Source organism: Miniopterus schreibersii, assembly GCF_964146895.1.
Source record: "Miniopterus schreibersii genome assembly, chromosome: 2".
Classification (NCBI taxonomy): Eukaryota; Metazoa; Chordata; class Mammalia; order Chiroptera; family Miniopteridae; genus Miniopterus; species Miniopterus schreibersii.
In genome coordinates, this window is record NC_138102.1 from 135,972,756 (window position 1) to 135,993,798 (window position 21,043).

At 42.3% G+C, this 21,043-nt stretch overlaps 1 protein-coding gene across 1 annotated transcript in view; it reads left to right on the plus strand.

The window, feature by feature from the left end:
- The first annotated feature begins 517 nt into the window (after positions 1 to 517).
- Positions 518 to 21,043, plus strand: part of LRIG3 (leucine rich repeats and immunoglobulin like domains 3) — a 47,137-nt gene continuing 26,611 nt past the window's right edge. The window contains exons 1-3 of the mRNA XM_081127619.1: positions 518 to 906; positions 6,766 to 6,837; positions 7,042 to 7,116. Coding sequence (XP_080983745.1) covers positions 692 to 906; positions 6,766 to 6,837; positions 7,042 to 7,116 — 362 coding nt within the window. The 5' untranslated portion in view covers positions 518 to 691. The remainder of the gene's footprint in view (positions 907 to 6,765; positions 6,838 to 7,041; positions 7,117 to 21,043) is intronic.

The following is a 21,043-nucleotide window of genomic DNA, read 5'->3' on the forward strand; positions in this document are numbered from 1 at the left end:
CAGGACAACTTACAAATGTTTAAAGTTTGGAATGGAAAGGTTTCCTGTTAACAGAGCTAACCTTGCTCCCCTGATGTTCCCTTAAACACCTCCAACTCCACGAGCCGCCCTAGTGTCACACACTTGTTTGCTCCGTGCCTTTTACTCCTCAGCGCCCTGTGATATATGCTTCCCGGCATGTAGTGAAAGCCCCTGGCCCGAGAGGCTGGAAAATGTAACCCCGACTTTCCTACAATCTCAGCTCCTCTTTCTCGCGTGCGCCCGCCCCGGGCTCGGAGCCCTGTTGTTGTCACGTGGCCACGGGAGCCGGGGCCAGGCCGGCCAATGGGCGCGCGCGGGCGGCTGCAGGCCCCGCCTCCGCCGGGCCGGGCCGGGCCGGGCGCTCCGCGGCGGGGAGGCGGGGAAAAAGTTTCTTTTGCGGGCAAAAGGGGCTTCGGCGCGCCGACGCTGCTCGTACCGCAGCCGTGCCGCAGTCAGCCTTCCTTTTTCGTTTTCCTCTGGCCGCTCCGGGGCTTGAAAAGGCTTCACCGCTGGGAGTAAAAGAAAGGAGTTCGCCGCGGAGCGCGGGAGGAGGGCGCGCGCGCGCACGCGGGCCAATTGCGGGCAGCCACCCCGGCTGGAAGTTCGTGCCGGGCTCCGGGCGCGCGCCGGCTGCGGGGCGCAGGGCCGAGCGGGAGGCCGCGGGACCGCGATGGGCGCGCCGAGGCTCCGCGCGCCCGCGGCGGCGCTGGGGCTGCTGCTGTGCGCGGCGCTGGGACCCGCGGGATCGGCCGAGGGCAGCGGCCGCGCGGTCGCCGCCGAGCGCCTGTGCCCTGCTCCCTGCCGCTGCCTCGGGGACCTGCTGGACTGCAGTCGCCGGGGGCTGGCGCACCTTCCCGAGCCGCTCCCGCCCTGGGTCGCTCGGCTGTAAGTATTCTCCTGAAGGCGGAGGGGGAGCGGGCGCGGGGCCCGGGCGCTTGGCGCGCAGCAGCGTTTCCCCGGGCAGCGCCTCCTGGCCCGGGCCTCCAGCGGCGCTCGGTGGGGATGCAGAGGAGCGCTCGGGGCCTCAGTCTCCCCTTCCCAGCGCCTCGCGGGCCGCGCTGGGGGACCCTTGGCGCGACTCGCCGAGGCGCCGATGGGCGAGGGGAGGGATCCACTGACAACTCCGGGGCAGAGTCAACGCCCCGCGCCCGGAGCCTCGCAGGGGGTGGCAGTGCGCGCCCCTGCCTGGCCGCGGAGGCGGCCCCCTGCGCACTGCCGGAGTGCTCAGCTCTCCCTCTGCGTGTGCGGGATCCTGTGGTTCAGCGATAGGTTCTGCCTCCTTCAGGCCCCCTTCCCTGCACCCCGCCCGTCACTGAACACGCTTCTTCCGTTCGGGAAGCCCCCTCACTAGCGTTTGGGCACTGCCCGGGCTGCGGTAGACAGCCTTTTGTTGCTCGGTCCCCCGTGCTCCATAAATCCCCCTTCTGACCAAATTGTAACATTCTTGTTCCGGTAAAAGTTGGCAAGACTGGTCGGTAGATATGGAAGGGAAGGAAGGAGCTAGTTTTCAGAAGCAAGGGCGTGCTTTCTGTAGCTTCTCAGCACGCCCGGACGGTTTAGGAGAGAGTGCTGGGTGCTGTTATGCAAGTTTTGGGAGGCTAGCTGTGAAGTCTGAAAACCTGAAATCACTGCCAACTGCGTGCAAGAACAAGGGGAAAAATGTAGTTTCGTTGGAAAGGCTGATTCTTTCCAAATGTCATCTCTTTATTCTCTCCCAGCCTTCGTTTTGTTAAAATGGGGGAGGACTCCTGTAAAATGTAAACAGTCAAAACTTGTGCTTTCAAAAGAAATTATTGGTTTGAAAGAAATAAAAGTGCAGTCTATCCTTAACCCTTAGATTTGGGCCTAATGTCCCAATAATAGTGGTAGGAAGAAATTGTGTTTTAAGTCACTGTGCCAATCAAAATATTTATTTGTGAATTGTGGAATTGTTGACCATCAAAATCATATTCTTTGTGTGTTGGTAAACCTTGGTTTAATGAAAAAGTAGAATTGGAGAGTTTTAGATTGATATTTAATCTCTTATCACGGGACGTCTTATTTAGTAGTTTTTATTACAATTGGAGGAGCAGATAAGGGCTTTAACCCGAAGCAGGAAGACTTTCAATTAGTTGTGGCTAATTCTCTTCAATTGCCTCTTGTGGAGGTCATGCTGCCTTATTCATGAAATGTGAATGGCTCCCTTGACAACATATGGAACTGAACATTTGAATGACTGGAGGTGAACACCTACGAATAATAGAGGGATGAGAAAAGAAAATGAATATAGTATTGCGTCCTGGGGTGCGTTTAGAAAGGCTTGGCTCTATCACAAATCTAATTCATATTCAATAGTTTTTCAATATCAAGCAGCCTTTTATCATGCAATATGTATTTTTGTGAATTTGGACGTCTTTAAAAAAAATAACTGTATTGCTTTTGATTAGAAGTTGAGTTAAACCAAAAGGGGCTTGATACCTATTTAAACATTGTCTTAAAAGTAGCTGACCTAATTAGGATTTTGTTTTGCAGATAATTTGGTGGCACACTAAAAACAAATTAGAGTTTATTTGGTTAGCACAATCTTTAATTACATTTCCGCCAGCAGTAAATTGTCTCAATACAAGTCCACATTCCTTAAATGTATGTGAAAATAAGTTCCACTTGTATAAATAAGCACTAGGTCTGTTGTCAGAAGCCCCACTGTGATCACTCATTGGACAGCTCTGTCATTCTTGTACTTGTGTGACTTTTAACCAACTTTGTAGTTGTCACCAAACCATGTGGTCTAAATTCTTTATTGTAAATGTTCCTTTTGTTTGTGCCTAAAGCTCTAGAGGTCTCCTCTCTCCACCTTTGAAAGGAGCAGAAAAACACAAGGAATGGAGCTTTAACTTCTCTGTTACTTGGTGTTTGGAACAGGAGGCATAAGATAGCTGTTTCTTAAATTTTACATAATGAGAAAAGCTTTTAAGTAGATTGTTTCAGAGTTTAGAAATACATAGAAAAATGCATATTGTTTTTCCTGTATCTTAACTTCCTTTCCTTAGGTAATTAAGGTAGTAAAACTTTCCCTTAGGACTAACTCATGGGACCACTATTCAGAAAAAGTTTAGTGTCCTCCTTTTGTCCTGTTTGTTGAATTAGCAAGTTAAAAAAAAAAAACAACTTTCTGTTTATTACAACTATGTATTTAATTGTTCACTTTATTCAGTTGTAATTTATTGCCATAGGAACCCCATGTGTGAAAAGTTGAACAGTTTAAGCTATAACATAATAATATTGCAATTAGTTCTCCTTTCAAAAAGTAACTTCTAATACTTTAGTGGAAGTGGCTCTTAAAACAGTAACTATTTGAAGGTTGCTTACAACTGCCTTAAAAGGCTGACTTGAGTTTACATCTAGAGTTTTTGCTTGAACCTGAAGAAGAGTGCTTGTTAGAATATGTTACTTAGCCAGAAGAGGGGAAAGTTGCTCATTTGCCAATGAGAGCTTCAAGTACTATTAAAATCTCTCTGGAATTTCAAAATTATTTATTGTAGACGTAGAAATGTTTGAGTTAGTAGGGCTCAGGCAAAAAAAGTCCAAAAGGGACTTTCTGCTGGTGGGGTTTCCTTAGTGTTCTCCTGTTATAAATCCTTTGGTTGGTACCAGAATTAGGGCTGGGGTGGGGGTAATAGTCCTTATGGTTTTCGCAGCTGTTTTTCTATATTTTCCAGACTAAAAATTTGAACATAGCAGGCTGATTTATGAGTCACTTTGGATCAGTGTCTTAAAACAGCTACAGCCTGGCTTTTTGTTTTTCAGCTTTCCAGATTTCTGCTGAATTAGCAGCTCTGCAGGCCCCAGTGGGATTGATTAAGAAGCTGTGCTGGATTTGCATTTTAAAATGTGACTTGCAAGTCACATTTTCAAATGCTAAAAGGAAGAAAATGATAGCTGGAATCAAATGTTGTAAATTAATTGTTTTCATATATATTTATTCGCTTGCTAATATTCAGGAAGAGAGACTTGTCTCTACAAAGTAGAGTTTGATTTTCAAGTGTTTGGCCAACTGACTTCTGGGTAAATAGTTAACACCTCCCTGCCTGACCACCTTTCCCTTTTATTAACCTCACAACCAAACTTTTTTTTAAAAAAGGTTTTTTGGTAACACTTTATAAAGTATATGATTGTCTAACCACGGTGTGTAGCTGTACACCTGAAACCAATACAAAATAATGTTGAATGTAAATAGTAATTGAAAAATAAAATTTTAAAAATGCAAAAAAAATTGTTATACATTTAAAAAAGATATATCCCTAAATGTTTTAAGTTTTCATGCTATTATAAATGGTTTCTTTAAAAAAAAGTTTCTAATATTCATTAATGGAACTCTAAAAATTAATCTGCCTGCCTTACTGAATGTTCTTAGGGGTTTTAATTTAACAAAACATCGACATTGTACAACTTGAATTTGTTTTTAATGTTCTAGCCATAAAAACAATATAAGGAAGATTTAGGAAAATGTGACATCCTTTAAATGGAAGGTAATCATTTCTGAAACATAAACTGTATTAAGTCTAAATTTAGGTGCATTAAAAGTTTCATGGCTTTAAGTATTTAGCAGTAAAAGTCACTTAAGGGGTGACTTATGTTCTCCCACATATAATGTGGTTTTAATAGTAGTACACAAAATTCAGGAGTGGAAGCGTTGCAATAACCGAAATATTTAAGGTCACCAGCTCTTGCTTCTGAATCAGGAGTGAGTGGTCCCCAGCATGTGCACTGTTCTCTGGAGGCAGTTTCTCAATTTAAAGGTCTTTTGTTGGAGCTCTCATCCCATTACTGGCTGAGAAAAATGCTAGGCACTCAACCTCTCTCTTCACAGGGTTGCCTTGTGAAATAATCCTGAAAATTAAGGGAAGAGGGTGGTTGTAGTTTTTCTAATTAAAAGGAAAATTACCTGTGTTAAACGTAAATGCCAGATTGGTTCCCCTTTAAAAAAAAAAAAAAACAACACACAAAACTTGAAACAATAGGGAATGCAGTTTTATGCTGGTTCAGTGTTTAGTTAAGTGGGTCCAACTGAGACTTTCTGTTGATTCAGGCTACCTCCCAGGTGAAGGACTCTTTTCCTTGGTTGTTTTTTGAACCCTGTGGGAAATCTGTGACTGTCTGTGGTGCTAAAAGCACACAGGTTTTGTTTGAATCCTAACGTGAGTTGTTGGGCTCACGGTTTCCTTGATGAACTCCAGATGGACCTGAGCTGGGTTTGTGAGGGAAAGTGTCTGGCTCCAGCGTGGTGAGCATGCACAGCAGTGGTTGTAATTGCAGGATTTTTATAGTTTAAAGACTGTGCCAGATTTTTTTTCATGTTATAACTCTACCAGAACAAATCTGCTCATGTCTGTTACTGTCTGGTAGGTCTTTAGGCAAACATGTTTCAAATAAAAAACCTTTGCAGATTTGTGTGTGTGTGTGTGTGTGAAATAGAGAAATCCAGGTTTATTCTCAAAACAAAAATTCAAGGGCTGAAAGGATCTCTCATTTCTAATTGTTAACTAGTGGATGTGCACTAAGGAACACTGTGCTTCTCTGTGACTTCTCTGCCTTTTCTTTCGGGGTACATATTTATGCATATAATAAATGGTTCCTGCTTTTCTCCAATCAAGTTTGGTTATTTGAAACTTAGGTTATTTAAAAACCTTCCTTCTTAAACACTGAAAGAATTAATTTAGTAAGGTTGGTTAACCTTTTTCACTGGGAGAGCTTTAAACCATACTATTGTTGGCCTGGTTTTCAATAGCTCTTCAGCCTTTTTATTTTCATTTACATCATTTTGAAGGCACATATTCAGTATGCTGACAAATATAGGGAATATAACCAAATATTTGGCAGGTTGAACTTCATAGTTTGAATCTTAAATGCTGTGATGACTTCCTAGCCCTAGAGTATTGTGTATGTAGAAGTTTTATTTTGCTGCTTTTAAAGGAAAAAAATAATAATAATGTCCAATGGCAGTTGTTAGGTTAAGTTAGATCAAGTGTGTAAGAAGCAGAGTTATTTTAATGATTGAAAAGAAATCTGATCACAGTGTTCTATACATTCTGCATAACTTTGTTAGGTGGTTAATGTGGTTTAAATTACACATTATATTACCAGATACTGAGATTTGGGGAATTCAGGAAAGCATAGGGTTTAGGTTGGTTTTTTTCCTACTCTCCACACACACACACACACACACACACGAAACTTGAAATTTGGTGCCTTAGCCCAGAGAAACAAATGTGTGAAAAGCAATTTCTATTTTGGTTGACTATAATAAGGACACTGATGCTTAATTTTATGATAATAAAATAAAAAGCTTTCTTTAGAGGTTTTAGTTTTAGCAGCCTGCCTCATTAGCCGCTTTTCATAAGCCATGACTTCATCATATCAAGTTGGAAGTGAGGAGATGGTAGGGGATGGGGGGAAGGTGAAGCAAAACAGCCAGCTCACAAAAGATCGGTTCACCCTGTGCCAAAAAACATCTCCTAAAACATTTGTGGGCCTAAAGCATTGGCATCTGCCAGCCTCCTAAACTAATTTTGTCCTCAGAGTTTGTATTTTTGAGTTTGGCATTTTGTTTACCGTCTAGTTTATGGACAGGATGGACCGATTATTTCTTACGCTGTCACTGGTGTTGGTAGAGATATTTCACAGATCCACTCTGTCTTGTACATCATTAAGCGCTATTAGTGATTTTTTAGAACGACTCATAATTTTATTTTTGTTTTCTCATAGGGACTTAAGTCACAACAGATTGTCTGTCATCAAGGCAAGTTCCATGAGCCACCTTCAAAGCCTCCAAGAAGTGTGAGTCTTACTTATCTTCTGTTTGACGTTTGAATAAAGTACTACCTGTGACATTATTTAACTCTAAAGAACATGTGGATTACAACAAGTTGTTTAAAACTGTTAACGTGGGAGGTATCTCTAAATAATTTTACAGAGTTTCCCCTCTGTGAGTTACAGATTACCTAATCAGCCTCTTCTTTTTCTTCTTTTGGGCATTTGTAGGAAACTGAACAGCAATGAATTGGAGGCCATTCCAAATCTAGGACCAGTCTCAGCAAATATTACACTTCTCTCCTTGTAAGTGAATGTCAGCAGGATTTTGTATGTATGTTTGCAGGAAACGTGGGTAGCAGTTGGATATGGGTTGGAGTAAAGACCTTAGAAACAAAGGAGGAGTACCTCCTTCCGTGGGCAAGGGAGGAGGTGTCCTTTCAAATGGTTGACTTGTTTTCAGCGCCAGTCTCTCTCTCCCTGTGCTAAATTTGAAGAATCATTGTAACGACACTCTTTTTACACTTTGCTGTCATTGCTGAACTGGTCTCCAGGATTCAGAGAAGCCGCCCGCGCCCCATAGAGACATGTATTTGATTGTATTCTGTATGCTGCAGCTTTTCCTCTGGCATTGCTTACTGGCTGGCATGGGCTCTGTTGAGGAGGTAGTATTACACAGTCACTAGCAAGAATGATTGGAGCTGTTTTGTGAGGAGAAACGGGAGTTTTTAATAAGGCGTTGGAGTATCCTCTTTTAAGTGGGGTGCCTGCAGTGGACACTAAGGTTCAGAAACATCAAATCAAAATAGGAACTTTTATACCGAAAAATTAAAGATGTGATTGACGTTAGAAATACCACTGCGTGTTATTTTGCAAATACCCATTTTCAAATAAAATTGTGTTAGCTTTTCTCTATGTTTAGGGCAGGTAACGTGTTTTACTCGTGTGTAGAAGATGTTTTGTGACTTTTGGCATTTAAAGGCAGCATTTAGAATGCGCATGGTTTAATTAAGTAGTTTACCATCTTAATCTTGAGTAATTTAAAAATATATCTAATCCACTAAAGTTAAAAATGTTTTTCTCCTTGAAACAACTTAAGGGGAAAAAAACCACCATTGCTGGGTACTTCTGGGAAAGGTGTTGGGAGGGTCGAAATTATACAGTAAATTTCAGGAAAGCTGTTCAATTAATTAAAGTGATCACTACCCAATTGCTTACATCTGGTGATTTATAGAGGTTTGTTTTTACTTAGGGCCCAGGTCAGCTAAGTCACTGGTGCAGCCGCTGTGTCTGCCTTCCTCTGTTTGAATACGAACTAAGTGACATTTGATACCGATGTGGTTTTTCCAAAGATCAGAAACAGAAAGGAATGAAAGAAAAAGCAGTTGGTATTTGACAAATAAACACTGAATTTCAAAAACATTTTTATGCTAGCATTAATACCTGCTTTCTGTCTTTCACAATTGCTTAAAATTGTGGAGTCCAAATGAAGCACTGGCTTTGGTATCTTAAACATCTTTAGCTGTTCTCATTTGACCACTGGGGCTGTTTAAATCTCAAGGAATGCCACTTCACCCTTCTGTCCTTGTCTTGTGTATTGGCAGATTCTGTCAGCACTTTCAAGAGGGCCTCGAGGGGGGTCAGTGGCTAAGAGCCTTTGCAGTGGAGTTTCAGGACCTGGGTGAGGCGGGGAAAGAGTCTTCTCTTTGGCTTGATACAGGGTTGAAAGCATAGGAATTTATGAGGAAATTAGAAAGTCCTATTGGGAATAAATAATCTAGTGATTTCACACTTCGTAGCTATAATTTGTAATTAGAAAACGGAAATAAAATATGGGAAGTTAGAAACCTTCAGAGTTTAAACTTGTCTAACTATTTTGTGTTTCACTTTAGTGGGTGCTAAATAATCTTTTCAGGACTTGAATAATCTTACTTTCTTTCCCTCTATTTGTTGAGTACATCTAACCAGGGATTGCTTTTTTCATCTGTATAATGATAGACCCTATTTATTACCTAGATCACATAACATCTGTGAAAAGTAATTTATGTGATGGGTCTGCTAATTCACTATGGATGGTGAAAAATTGTTTTTATACCTGGGAAATATCTTGAAAATTTTTCCTCTGGCTGTTTTCTTCTATAAATGTTTTGTTTTCTCCTGTAGGCTTCCTTGGCTATTGCAGTCCACAGTGGTTTCTAAAGCGCAGTTACTTCCTGCCTTGTGTTGTGTAGGGCAGAACATTTTTGTGTGTGTTCTTTTTCTGTGTTGTTTTTTTTTATAGAAGCACTTGAAAATAATCAGAGCTAAAAGCCAGTACTTATCCATTTCTGAAATTTCAAAAAAAATTGTTGAACCACATAACATGAGTCAGATTAGAAACTTGCTGTAGCACCACAATTAAATCCCACATCTTTTAAAGTAGTTCTTGGGATCACTTGACTTTTATTTTATCAAGATTTTTTTTTTAACAGTTTGTGGAGGAAATGATTTTTCTGGGTAATTTGCACAAGTTAAATAATTTTAAACATGTGAAAAAAAAGGAAAAATAAGTTGGAGTCTTGTGCCTGAGATTGGTGTCAGTGTTCCACACTGTTGCTGCTCTCTGCAGTGGGGACCCCTCCCAGCTTGAGGGCTGATGCAGAGGAGACTATCTGGTAAGACTTCTTTCCTCTCTCAGCTGCAGGGGCCAGGAGCTGGTATTGGGTCAGATGGCACCGTGTCCAGTGGTGAATTTATTTAAGGACCAGTTCTGATGTTAGGGAAACTTGGCAAAATGCCAGGGTCGTAGGTTGGCCATTGGATGAGCATTGAATCTCCCCATTAAGAAAGCTCATCTCTAACATTTCTAGGGATTTTTCAGAATATAAAAGGCCTGAACAAACTTGCTTTTCTTTGAATCCCACACAGCACTAGCTCAGATGGCAACTGGCATTCTAAGGGCAAGGCATGGTTTGTGTTTTCTGTTTATTTTTCTCTCACAATTATTTCCTACCCATGACAGGATGAAATGTTTTAGGAGAAGAGATGGAATAATCTTTGGAATGAACATATTTTGTAGTGAAACTGCTAACCTGGCACAAGTGAGTTGTGCTCACCGGATGCGATGATTCTGGCCTCCGGCCACGTGCATGAACTGCTCAAGCAGTGGACACTTTCGAAACCTGTGACCTGGGTTAGGGTCTGGTTTGAATCTATGAGTTATATAACATTATTGTTGAACAAACAAGGAGCTATTGGTCATTGAAGAAAGCTAGTTGAGTCTTAGTCTTGACATTGATGGTTTATAGGGATTGCCCAACATGCAGATACTTGCCTGTTGTCTTAGAGGTGAAAAGGTTTAGGTGAGTGAATGTCAAAGAGGTACCTAGAGTACTTGTTAAAAATGTAGATTTCCTGACCCTATCCCTAGAGGTTCTAAATTAATGGGTTTGGGTGGGGCCCAAGAATACCCATTTTAACACATCTACCTGGCTGATTCTAATCAGAAATTGCATAAGTATTTCTGCCATTACTGATAGAGTCCAGTTTATCATAATCAAATAAGCCTTTTCTCCTTATTTCTTATTGCAAAGGTAGAACGTTTCTCCCAAATTCTTCATTTTCTTTGTAATACGTTATTTTTCCAGGGATGACATTTGTCATCCTTCCAATAATAGGTTGTTATAAAATAATAAGTTGTTATTAAAAATGACCACCTTCACAGGTGGGATCCTAAAATGTGTGTGCTGCCAATGGAAAGCCAATGAAGAGATTTCAAGCAGGTTGAAGTGATCAGGTATGCTTTTTGAGAGTGTCCACTCTGGCTTTAGTGTGGCTTGGAGGTGGCAGGAGGGTGGTTTTGATGGGACAGATGATAAAGAAACCACCTCAATCGGCCAGGAGGGATGGCGGCACTGCTTTTCCACAGTGCAGCTCTGGTCATGTCCATGGAACAGTGATTAAAAGCAAAGCGCAAGTCAGATGGCTCAGAATTAATTGCTGGCTCTTCCCTTTGCTGGGTTTGTCACCTTGGGCAAGTTACTGTCTATCTTTGTCTCCCCATCTGTAAAATGAGAAGAATAATGCCCACCTCATAGGGTGGTTGTGAGGATTTGGAGAGAGAATACAGGTAAGACCAGCTGCCACATGCTCAGTGAGTATGAGCCATGATCATGATAGTCATTCATTCAACTAAATGTATGGAATAAGTAAACATTGCTGGGCTCTGTTTTAAGTGCTGGGGACACAGCAGTTAGCAAAGCAGACCAATTCCCTCTTATCAGGAAGCTTCCATTCTTGGGAGGGTTGAGAAAAAATAAGTAAACAAACTTTAAAAGAAAACTTGAGTTTCTTGATAAATACTGTGAAATAAAAGAAAGAGGACGGGGGTCGAGGGCTCCGGCAGTTGCCCTTCAGTGTGGTGATGGAAGACTTATTTTTGAATACTTAACAAATCCTACTGCGTGCTGGGTACTTGTTTTAGGGTTGAGATTCAACAGTAAACAAAACAGTTGAAAAAAATTCCTGCCCTCATGAGCTGACCTGTCTTGGAAGGAGAAAGACAAAAAGCAAAATAAATAAGAAATGTGGCCAGAAGGTGATAAGTGGTAGGGACAAAAATAAAGCCGATAGGAGGTGGGAGTGTGTGTGGTGGAAGAGGGGGTTGACAGCTTTAAATGGGGATGCATACGTGGAGTGACACACTTGGCAGATGACACTTGAATAGCCTGGAGGTGGGAGAGGGAGCCATGTGGGGCAGCTGGGGGTAGGGGTCATCTCCTCAAGTTTCTTCTTCCCAGTCCAGGTCAGTCTTGCCTTGTCTATCTTTTTTTTTTTTTTTTAAATACATTTTTATTGATTTCAGAGAGAGAAAGGGAGGGGAGGAGAGAGAGAGAACCATCGATGAAAGAGAAACATCATCGATCGGCTGCCTCCTGCATGCCCCCTACGAGGGAGTGAGCCTGCAACCTGGGCATGTGCCCTGACCTGGAGTCAAACCGTGATCTCCTGGATCATAGGTTCATAGGTCGAAAATCAACCATTGAGCCACGCCACCCGGGCTTGCCTTGTCTATCTTGATTTTGTTTGTAATTTTCTCCCCTCCTATGGCTCACTCTTGTCTTTCCCAGCACTTAATGCAGATGTATAGCATATAGTTGGTGCTTAATTAGTATATGAATTAAGGAATATTTATGGAACAGCCACATGCAGTTAGCATAATTCAAACATATCTCCTATAAACTTGGTCTATACAAGTGACTAAAAATTTACAGTGGAGACAAAGCATACCTATGTTCCACTTAATTTATGTTCAATTATGCATGCTTGGAAAAAAAATAGATTATAGCAACAGCAATAATAATTAAAGAAAAGAGAACAAGAGAAGCAATTTAAGTAGCGTAAGGATTTAGCTCACCACTGTAGCCAGTGAGCACATGCCCATGAGTGTGTGCGAAATGAAAGTGTGTGGGAAATAAAAAAAAACCTTTCCCATTGTTCTGAGTGAATTTCTTGGCCCACTGAGGATGACTTTGGTCTTCGGAGATAAAGATTTTTTGTAGCCCCTGTACCCATCACACATGGGAACTGCATCATTAGATTATGAACTAAAAATCCAAAATACAAAACTGGCCCTATAAGAGACTCACCGAGAGAGAGAGAATATGTCTGCCTAACTATTCTTTGCTAGTGTGTTAAGGGATCTTCAGGGGTGTATTTGTGTTAGCTGGTTTCCCCCACCCCCCGGTTTTAGAACCTAGTGCCCTGTGAGATGGAGTTCCATCGCGTCATGTCCCCCTGTGTTGGGTGTGCTTTGGGGAGGCAGGGAAGTATGAGAGTCATGCCCTTTTCTCTGATAATCTGATGTGATTTATGTGCTACGAAGAACAACCCTGGGTGGCAGGGAGTAGGGAGTATTGGGAATTTGTGTGGCATTGTAGAATTCTGAGAAGGGTGTGACTTTTGTTTGTTTTTTCAGTTTTGAAACTCCCACAAGTACAATATGGGTAGTTCTCCGATGGCAGTACTCACACATCTCACTCCAGGGTAGGACTTCAGTCTTGCTGAGCTTTCAGTCCCCTCTGAAGCCCAGTCCACACACTGGCACATAGGAGATGCTCATTAAAGATCTTGAGTGGACGAGAGAGATCACAGGCCCCTGTGCAATAGTAGAGAGACCTGAGCTGGGAATGAGGCACACCGGTTTTTGTCTTTTCTCACACTAATGACCTGTCTGACCTCGGGCAGACTTAATTAACTCTTCTTTGTTTATCTGTAAAAACAGTGTGAGGTGTTTCCCGTCCCTCGTCTGGTTCCGGCGGAGGATCAGGTGGCATGATGTACAGGAAAGGGCTCTGAGAATGTGAGCAGCAGCAGCTGCTGCTGTTACAGCTGCAGTGGGCTTGGCGGAGCAGCCGGGACTTGAGGCAGTGGGCCAAGAGCATTCTGGAGCAGGAGGGTCACAGGAAGAAGACAGGATTGAGAAACATTATCCTGGCAGCAACAGATGAGGGAGGGAGAAAGAACTTTGCATTTGGGGGGAACTTTCAGGAAACTTTTGTTTTCTTCAAATAGTTTTAAAAATTGGGTGAGCATTCAGTCATAGCTAGTAACTGAACAGCATTCCTAGGGCTTGTGTGTCTTTCAGGTGGATTTTGAGCTGGTCATAGTGCCCAACAAGGCCTACAAGGTGCTAAGTGCTAGGGAAAAAAGAAAAATGGGACTTGGCCTTGCCCTCAAGGGGCTTTGGATAACAGGGGAAGAGAGGCAATGAAGAGATACTTCTAGCAGGGTGCTGCCTGGCCAACATGGATATGCTTGGGGCGGCCCCCGTGCAGAGCAGGGATGTAGTTTCGTTAAGTGTAGAGTGAGGGGGTGAGATCTGGAAGAGGGTGGAGACTTGGGTAAGTTGGTAAGGGTCCGCTTAGGTGTTCTCCAGGTTTGGGGAGTCGTTGCAGACGTTTTAAAGCAGGGGAATGAAGTAGCACAGAATCTGCTCTTCTCCTTTTTGTCAGGTAGTCATTAAACAATGTTCATTTTCTAAATCAAGTGCCATGAAGAGAGAGAACGAACATGAACAGTGACTTTGATATTTAACGGTTAGGACTTGCTGAATACCCATTACCTGTCCATTCCTGGAACTTGGCTATGCTCGGAGCCCTGCTGTATGTTAGGGCCTCATCTCTTTCCCACAAAGGGAAATTGGCCATGGGGTGGGCGTTATTTGCACATTGATGCCCGGATGATGAGAAGGGTAGATTTCAACTAGTGGTTAGGAGTCTGGTCAGCAGTGTTCTGTAATCTAGGTACTGAACCCAGCACTGTATTAAGGGGGAGTTTCATCCATCAGCATGCATTTCTCATCCCATTCCAAAAATCAGACTAATAAAAAATATCAGTTTGGGAGTTAGTGATTTAAGAGATTATTGCTTGGTTGCATGGCACAGACTTTATTTAAATAATTCATCAAACTCAATTTATAACTTTTAAAACATTAATATTTTAATAGTTCACAACTCAGATAAAACTGCATATAAGGAAGGCAAGCATTCTATATGTTTTCAAGTGAAGATGTAACTGAGTATTTTACAACTGTGCAGTACAGCTCAAAGTGTTGTTAGTTTTTGTCTTTTTAAACCAAAACATATATGAGTCAATATTTGAAAAGTGGTCACCATTTTGTTATATTAATTAGAACTTAAGTTTCTAGAGAATCAGGGAGTGTTGTCCTGATTAAGTTGACATAACCCATCTCCCATCTTTACCCACATCTGGGTATAAATGAGCCCATGTAATTTGATCATCTTAACTGAAAAATTCACCCCAAAATGTATGCTCTACCGATATAGATGAATGGACCAGCGTCTTCATAGGTAAAGAACATTGCATTGGAGGGCTGCAGACATCACCAGTACAAGCCAGACGTTATTGTGTTTAAATGGAAATAAGCTCATGAAACTCAAGTCTTACAAAATAAACACTTGCACATGTTAATATGATAAGTTGTAGTCTTTTATTGGACTTTAAAATGTTTATATGTGATTTGCACATAAAAGAGTTTACTGTACACAGAGGTGTGTTTGTGACAAACACTCTCTAAGATTATCTTCACATTTACTTGAAACTACTCCCCAGAATACACGTTTGCTAGGTTTTTGAATTCTCAATCTAGAATGATTGTATTTGAAACAAATTTGTGATCATGGCTCTTTAAACCCTTAAGGAGTTGCCCATTGTTCTTAAATCAAGAGCAAACTCCTCCTTAAGGTATACAGTGCTCTGCATGATCCAAATCTTCTTTACCCATTGAGCCTCCTCTGGACCCATTCCTCAGTTCTGGGAACATGCCAGCTTGTTCCTGCCCTACGTCCTGGTGCACATGCTTTTCCCTCTGCCTAGAAAACTCCTTCTCCCCCAACTTTTAAGTCAGGCTTAGGTTTCCCCTTGTATATTTTCGTATCTTCTTTATAATATTTGCTGTCCTGTTTTCAGTTGCATATTTGTGATACTTGCATGTCTAGTTCCCCCACCGGAATGAAACTTCCTAAAAGCTGAGATCATGTCTGTTTTCATCTTCATTGTTTCCCTGGCATTAGTGCAGAACCTGGCAGATGGCAGACACTCAGTACATGTTTGTTAGATGAACGACCGAATGGATAGCCCTGTCCAAATTAGTATACATAGTTAATTGCAGAAGAAGCTGTTGAGTTAACCTTTCTCCTCCGGCCTCTTTATACATACTTAAAATGTTCATTAATGAAACTTGGCTTTCCCAAGTAACAACATTATTAGATTTGGCATAGGGACCCATTAAGCAGCTTTCTTCAGTGGTGGTTCGTGGAGCCTGTAAAATTGACCCCCTCCCCCAAGTCCCTTGACTTGACCTTCCCGTGTAGCGCTCCGCAGATCCTTCCGTGTTACCAGCGTTCACCCCGAGCCCGTCCCGTTTCCTCACCCCTTCCCTCAACTCCGGGCTGGCCATTTTGGTTGCTGCTTTGAAGTATCACGTACAAACCTCTGCCGGAGCCATCTCTAGGCTGAATGAGGCTCGTGCTGCCAAGACAGACAGAACAGTAAAGCTACAGCTTTTCATGATTGCGGTGGCAAGATTCAACATGCGGTTCCGCCCCGGCCCGGGTACCTCTCCCCCTCCTCTTCTTTATTTTCAGTATCTTTGCTATCTTCCCTGGACCAGAGGCTCAGGGCTCTGGTTGGGTAGAGAGACCAAAACAATGAAATAGGCCTCTAACCAGTAAGACTTCTTTCTTTGGCTGAAAGTTGCTTAAGTACTAAATTCAAAACATGAAAGGAAAGGCAATTATAAATATAAGCACCTCCTTTCTGGTACTTAAAATCACCTGCCCGGCTGCCTCCCCCGGCTCCCTGAAGCTGTAGCCGGGAGACGCCGCGGCCTGTGGGGTGAGCGCGAGGACAGGCTGAGCAGGAAGGTGGTGCGCTGCGGGGCCCGCGGCGCAGGGCGACCGCGGTAGGCGTTCTCGGACTGTGCGTTCCACTGTGCGCGAGCCACTTTGAATGTTTCTGTAACAAAACAAACGTGGGATAGAATGAGAATGAGCTTAATTTTTTAGAAAAAAATAAGATGCTTTTGAACTTAGTCACTGTAATAGTGCACAGGGTATTGGCCCAGGAATCACGGGCGGTATTCTTTAAAGATGGATGTTTACAGTCAGGAAGGTAGTCCATTCATTGTATAAATCCCTCTTTCTCTGATTCTCCTGCTCCTGTCTTTCTTACTTTGACTTCCCCACCACCATCCCCACTTATGTATCAAGAAAAAGGTTAGGGGAACTACAAACAGTTTGGTATATTATATAACTGGTCATAACTCATCTTTTGCTAGTTTTGAGCATCTCGACTCAATCCTGGTAACTTAGAATTGGGAGAGGCCTTTCTCCTTATGGAGAGACCTCTGAAAGAAAGGTTATCCCACCTCCCCTTGAGCACATCAGGGACAAAAGCTCACTTCTTGGGGAGGAGCCATTCCATTGTGAATAGTTCTACTTGCTAGGACTTTTTATTCCTTAGGCTGAGCTCTGCCCTTCTGTGGCTTCTACCTATTGTCCTAGTTCTGCGTGCTGGAAAGAACAATTTTCTTCTATGTTCTGCATTACAAAACAAGACTCAGATTATAAGGTTTCCTTAAAGCCGCCTTTTCCCCAGCTCAGATACCGGTTCCAATTTCCTTCTTCCGGTACTCCTGCTCCTAGGCCGGGGCTCTCCAGGGCTCTCTGCCTTGATGGCAATGTTCTGTGTCTGTGCTGGCACTGCGCTGGCCACCAGACACGTGGGCATTGAACACTGGAAATGTGGCTAGCGTTTTTAATTAAATTAAATCAAATTTACATGGGCGGCTATTGTACTGGACAGTGTAGGTCTAGATTCTGAAAGTTCTCCCCACAGACACCTCAGCTAGAATGGCAGTGAAATACTGTGTCCAGGACAGACATTTGAGATGCAGTCAAATACAGAATATGGCTGGACCATGACTCTTGACCTAAATACTGGAAATTAACGAAGCTTAAGATTCTGTTGGCATCTTAAGGACCATGCCGTTTTATTGTCTCATATTGAGATGCGGAACCTGGAGGAGGTCTGACTGCTGAGACCTCCTTAGCTGAGATCCCCAAGTCTTTTGTCATTTTTGTAAGAATTGCTTTCAGATAGGCCTTTTAAAATGATTGGTTAAAAATCCAAAATGCTACCTCGTCCCAGCTTAATTTCTCTGGTTGCTTCTAGACCATCATTCAGTACATCGAGAGGTTTTAGATCATGGGTCATCTATTAGATGAATTATACTTTTATTCTGCGGCACCTACACTTGACTGTTCACAGGTCTATCCCTGTTAATACAGATGGTGGACTGAATGCATTCTCAACTCTGCACCTTCTGAAATCCCCTTCAAATGAAATTAAAGGACTACACATGGGAACAAACAGGACGTAGAGGAGACAGTTCAAATGAAAGATGCCATAAAATTGTTGCAGGCAAACAGGCAAATTGTACCTGACTTCAGAGAGAAACTGCAGTGGATCCCAAAAGAAGCAAACTTTTTTTTTCCCCTGCAGAACCTCAGAATGGTTTAGGAACTTAAGACCTGTGAAGGTGGCGGTGCAGAGTAGGACTAAAAATGGAGGGATTGGTTAAGCCTCTTTTATAAGAAGCAGTCAGACCTCCTCTGGGTTCCTCCTCTAAAACTCAAAGCTCAGTGACTGCCCCCGCCTTGATGCAGGCAGAAGATTGGAAGTTGACTCTGCAGAGTTGAAACAGAAAATCTCAGTCATTTGGGACACAGGCTCAGCTGGGCAAGGAGTGGGGATTGAAGGCAGCGTATTCTGCAATCAGGGAAAGTATATTCTGAGAGTGATAGCTTATTTTCCCGGTAGCCCTCCCAGACACTAGAGTTGAGATTGGAAGATTTGAGCGATAAGACGGGTGGAGATCTCATCATGAAAGAAGTCCCTGCTCAGCCACCTGTGGTGGGCCCAATTCCACACAGCCCTTCATCAGCTTTTTAGTGCTGCTTTTTATTACACACGAATGGACAGCCAGTGATTGCCAGACTTTTGAAGAAGTTCTAATATTGAAGTTAGAGTCTGAAACACATGGGAAAAGGAAACTCTAAATGGAAGGAGAAGGGAACTTCTAAACAACTTAATATCTCTGGAGAGAAAAGAGATGCTATATCCATAAAACAAGAAAAGACTAGCAAAAAAATAATAAAATGGAATATTTAGAAAATTAGGAGGAACTCAGATGTTAAAAATACAGTAACAGACATTTGTAAGAGGTATAGAAGGGTTGGAAAAAAGTTGAGAAGAACCAAAAGACAAAGGGATGGAAAAGGGGGGAGATAAAAATGAGGAAATAGGAAGGTCAAGTAGAAAGTCTAACACCTATCTAATTGGTTTTCCTCAACGTGATGTGTAAATAAAAGGGAGGAAATTATCAAAGATGCCAGAAAATTTCCCAGAACTGAGAAATACACATTTCTGGGTTGAAAGTGTACCAGCAAACAAGAAAGAAAAAAATAGACCCACACTAAGGGACATTGCTGTGCAAATGGAGAACACCGGGGGTAAAGAGAAGCTCTGAGAGGGAAAAAACACACAAAGCAGATCAGCTGTAAGGATTGACAGTGGTTCCCCCAAGTGTGCTCCTAGCGATATCAGCACCACCTGGGAACCTGGTAGAAATGTAGATTCTCAGGCTCCAGACAGACCTCCTGAAAGAGAAACCCTGCGGGTGGGCCCAACAGTCTTGCTTCAAGAAGCCCCTGTCCCATAATTCTGATGCCTGCTGAAGTTGGAGAGACACTGGGGTAGAGAATCAGAACGGCCTCTGGCTCCTCAAACTGACAACTATAAGGGCTATGATAGAGCAAAACAATGTCTTCAGATCCTAAGGGAAAAAGGTTTTTAATCTGAGCTCTGTACACATCCAACTGTCAGTCCCGTAAAGATATTTCCAAACTTGAAACACACACACACGTCTACGAATGGTTCCTTGGAAAGCTAATGGAGGCTATCCAGGGAAATGAGGGAGTAAACCCAGGAAGGCTCAGCAGCCAGGTAGTGGCACCCCAACAGAGTGAAGAGGCGAAATGCCCCCAAAGTGAGGCTGGGGCCTCTAAAAGTCTGCATTTTCTGCATGATGATTGTGGGAAGCCTCCGTAGCAAACCTGGTCATTTTGCAGTTTGTCACCCACATCCAGAATCTCAGCTGCTTCGAGCTGGAAGAGATCATTCCATCCTGTTTCCTCCCGTTGACAGGTGAGAAAATCAAGGTTCACAAAGCTTCGTAAATCAAAACAGAACCAGGAACAGAATCAGCATCCCCTTGCTGGGGAACTATGGTTTGAATGGCTGCTTCAAAGAGTCCCTACCTTAAAAAATAAAAAAGGAGAGCTACGTTTAATAGCTTGGTTGGCGTATTGGTGTGTGCAGTCACAGGTTTAGGTTTCCTTTTTCTGGGTGGCAGTTGTAAGGGTCATAACGTTTTCTGGACGTACATGTGCTTCTCAAACCACAATTTAGATCAATCTTTAGGAGCTAATCTAAAGTTTGATCTAGAATTTCTGGACTAATCACATCTGGTCACTTCAGAGTCTTGAACCCATTCATTTAACCCTGACTTCGGAGGAACCAGAGATGAATTACAAGTTCTCTCTACTCACGGGTAAATCACCAGCTGATGGGAAGACTGAGACTCACGGCTTAACCATAGCAGTGGTCTGGCATGCGAAAATGGCTAGGGAGGGCCTCTTCCTCAACAGAGAGGGGGGGAAATTTTAAATTTCACTAGAGTTAATTTTTATTGCACATAATTAAATTGTTTTAGATTAAAATAATTGTTCCGTGAGTATCTTCTTTAGCATCCTAAATTGAAAGACTTGCTCTTAAATTTCTGTTTACATAAAGGACTAAATTGAATTTACACTTGGGGATCAAAAAGGGTTGTTTTGTATGTGGTATGAATGGCTTTTTGACTCATTTCTTTTTTCATTTTTAACATGTGTTATAATTGCCATATTAATAAGGCCCTGATTATTTTATTAAAACATTGTGGCCATCATTATGATGTTCATGATCCAAAAGATAATTGCATTTTATATTGACCTGGCTTTTAACTGAAAGAACTTAACTCTTTGCCCCTCATAGTGGCTCATTTGCTGCTTAGTATCATTAATTCTTAATCAAGAACCGCTCTCCTTGCTAAAGTTGCCTCATTTGGCTCTATTCTTTGATGCCACAGTACCAGTGGACCAGTCTAAACATGTGTTCTTTTAATGAAACTTAATTACTTTTTTAGAAAAAAAAGATGAGCAGAGAGAGTTTATTTTTATCTGCATGGGAGAGGTTCTTTGCTTGCCAAGTCTCTCTGTTTAAAGAAGCCTAATATTATGGGGTGTTAGTATTCCAGCCAAGATAGTTTTCAAGGAAGCTTTCTTTTTGTGTGGGGGGGAGAGAGTTATTGTTGGAAGTATAAGTGACCTTTAATGTGTTTGCAAAATGTAGTGTTTTCTTTAACAACTTGTAATTCCTTTATAAATGATGTTCAACTGGTTGCTTGCAAGTTATATATAGAGATCAGTATTTCCTTGGGGCCAGGCTGATGAGTCTCCCAGTCAATACAGTTAATATGCTTGCTCTGTGGTTGTATGGAATGACCACAGATTCAGCAATTTGTTAGCTGCAATAAATGAGTTGGACTTAAGGGATGTGGTTAGAGAAATGC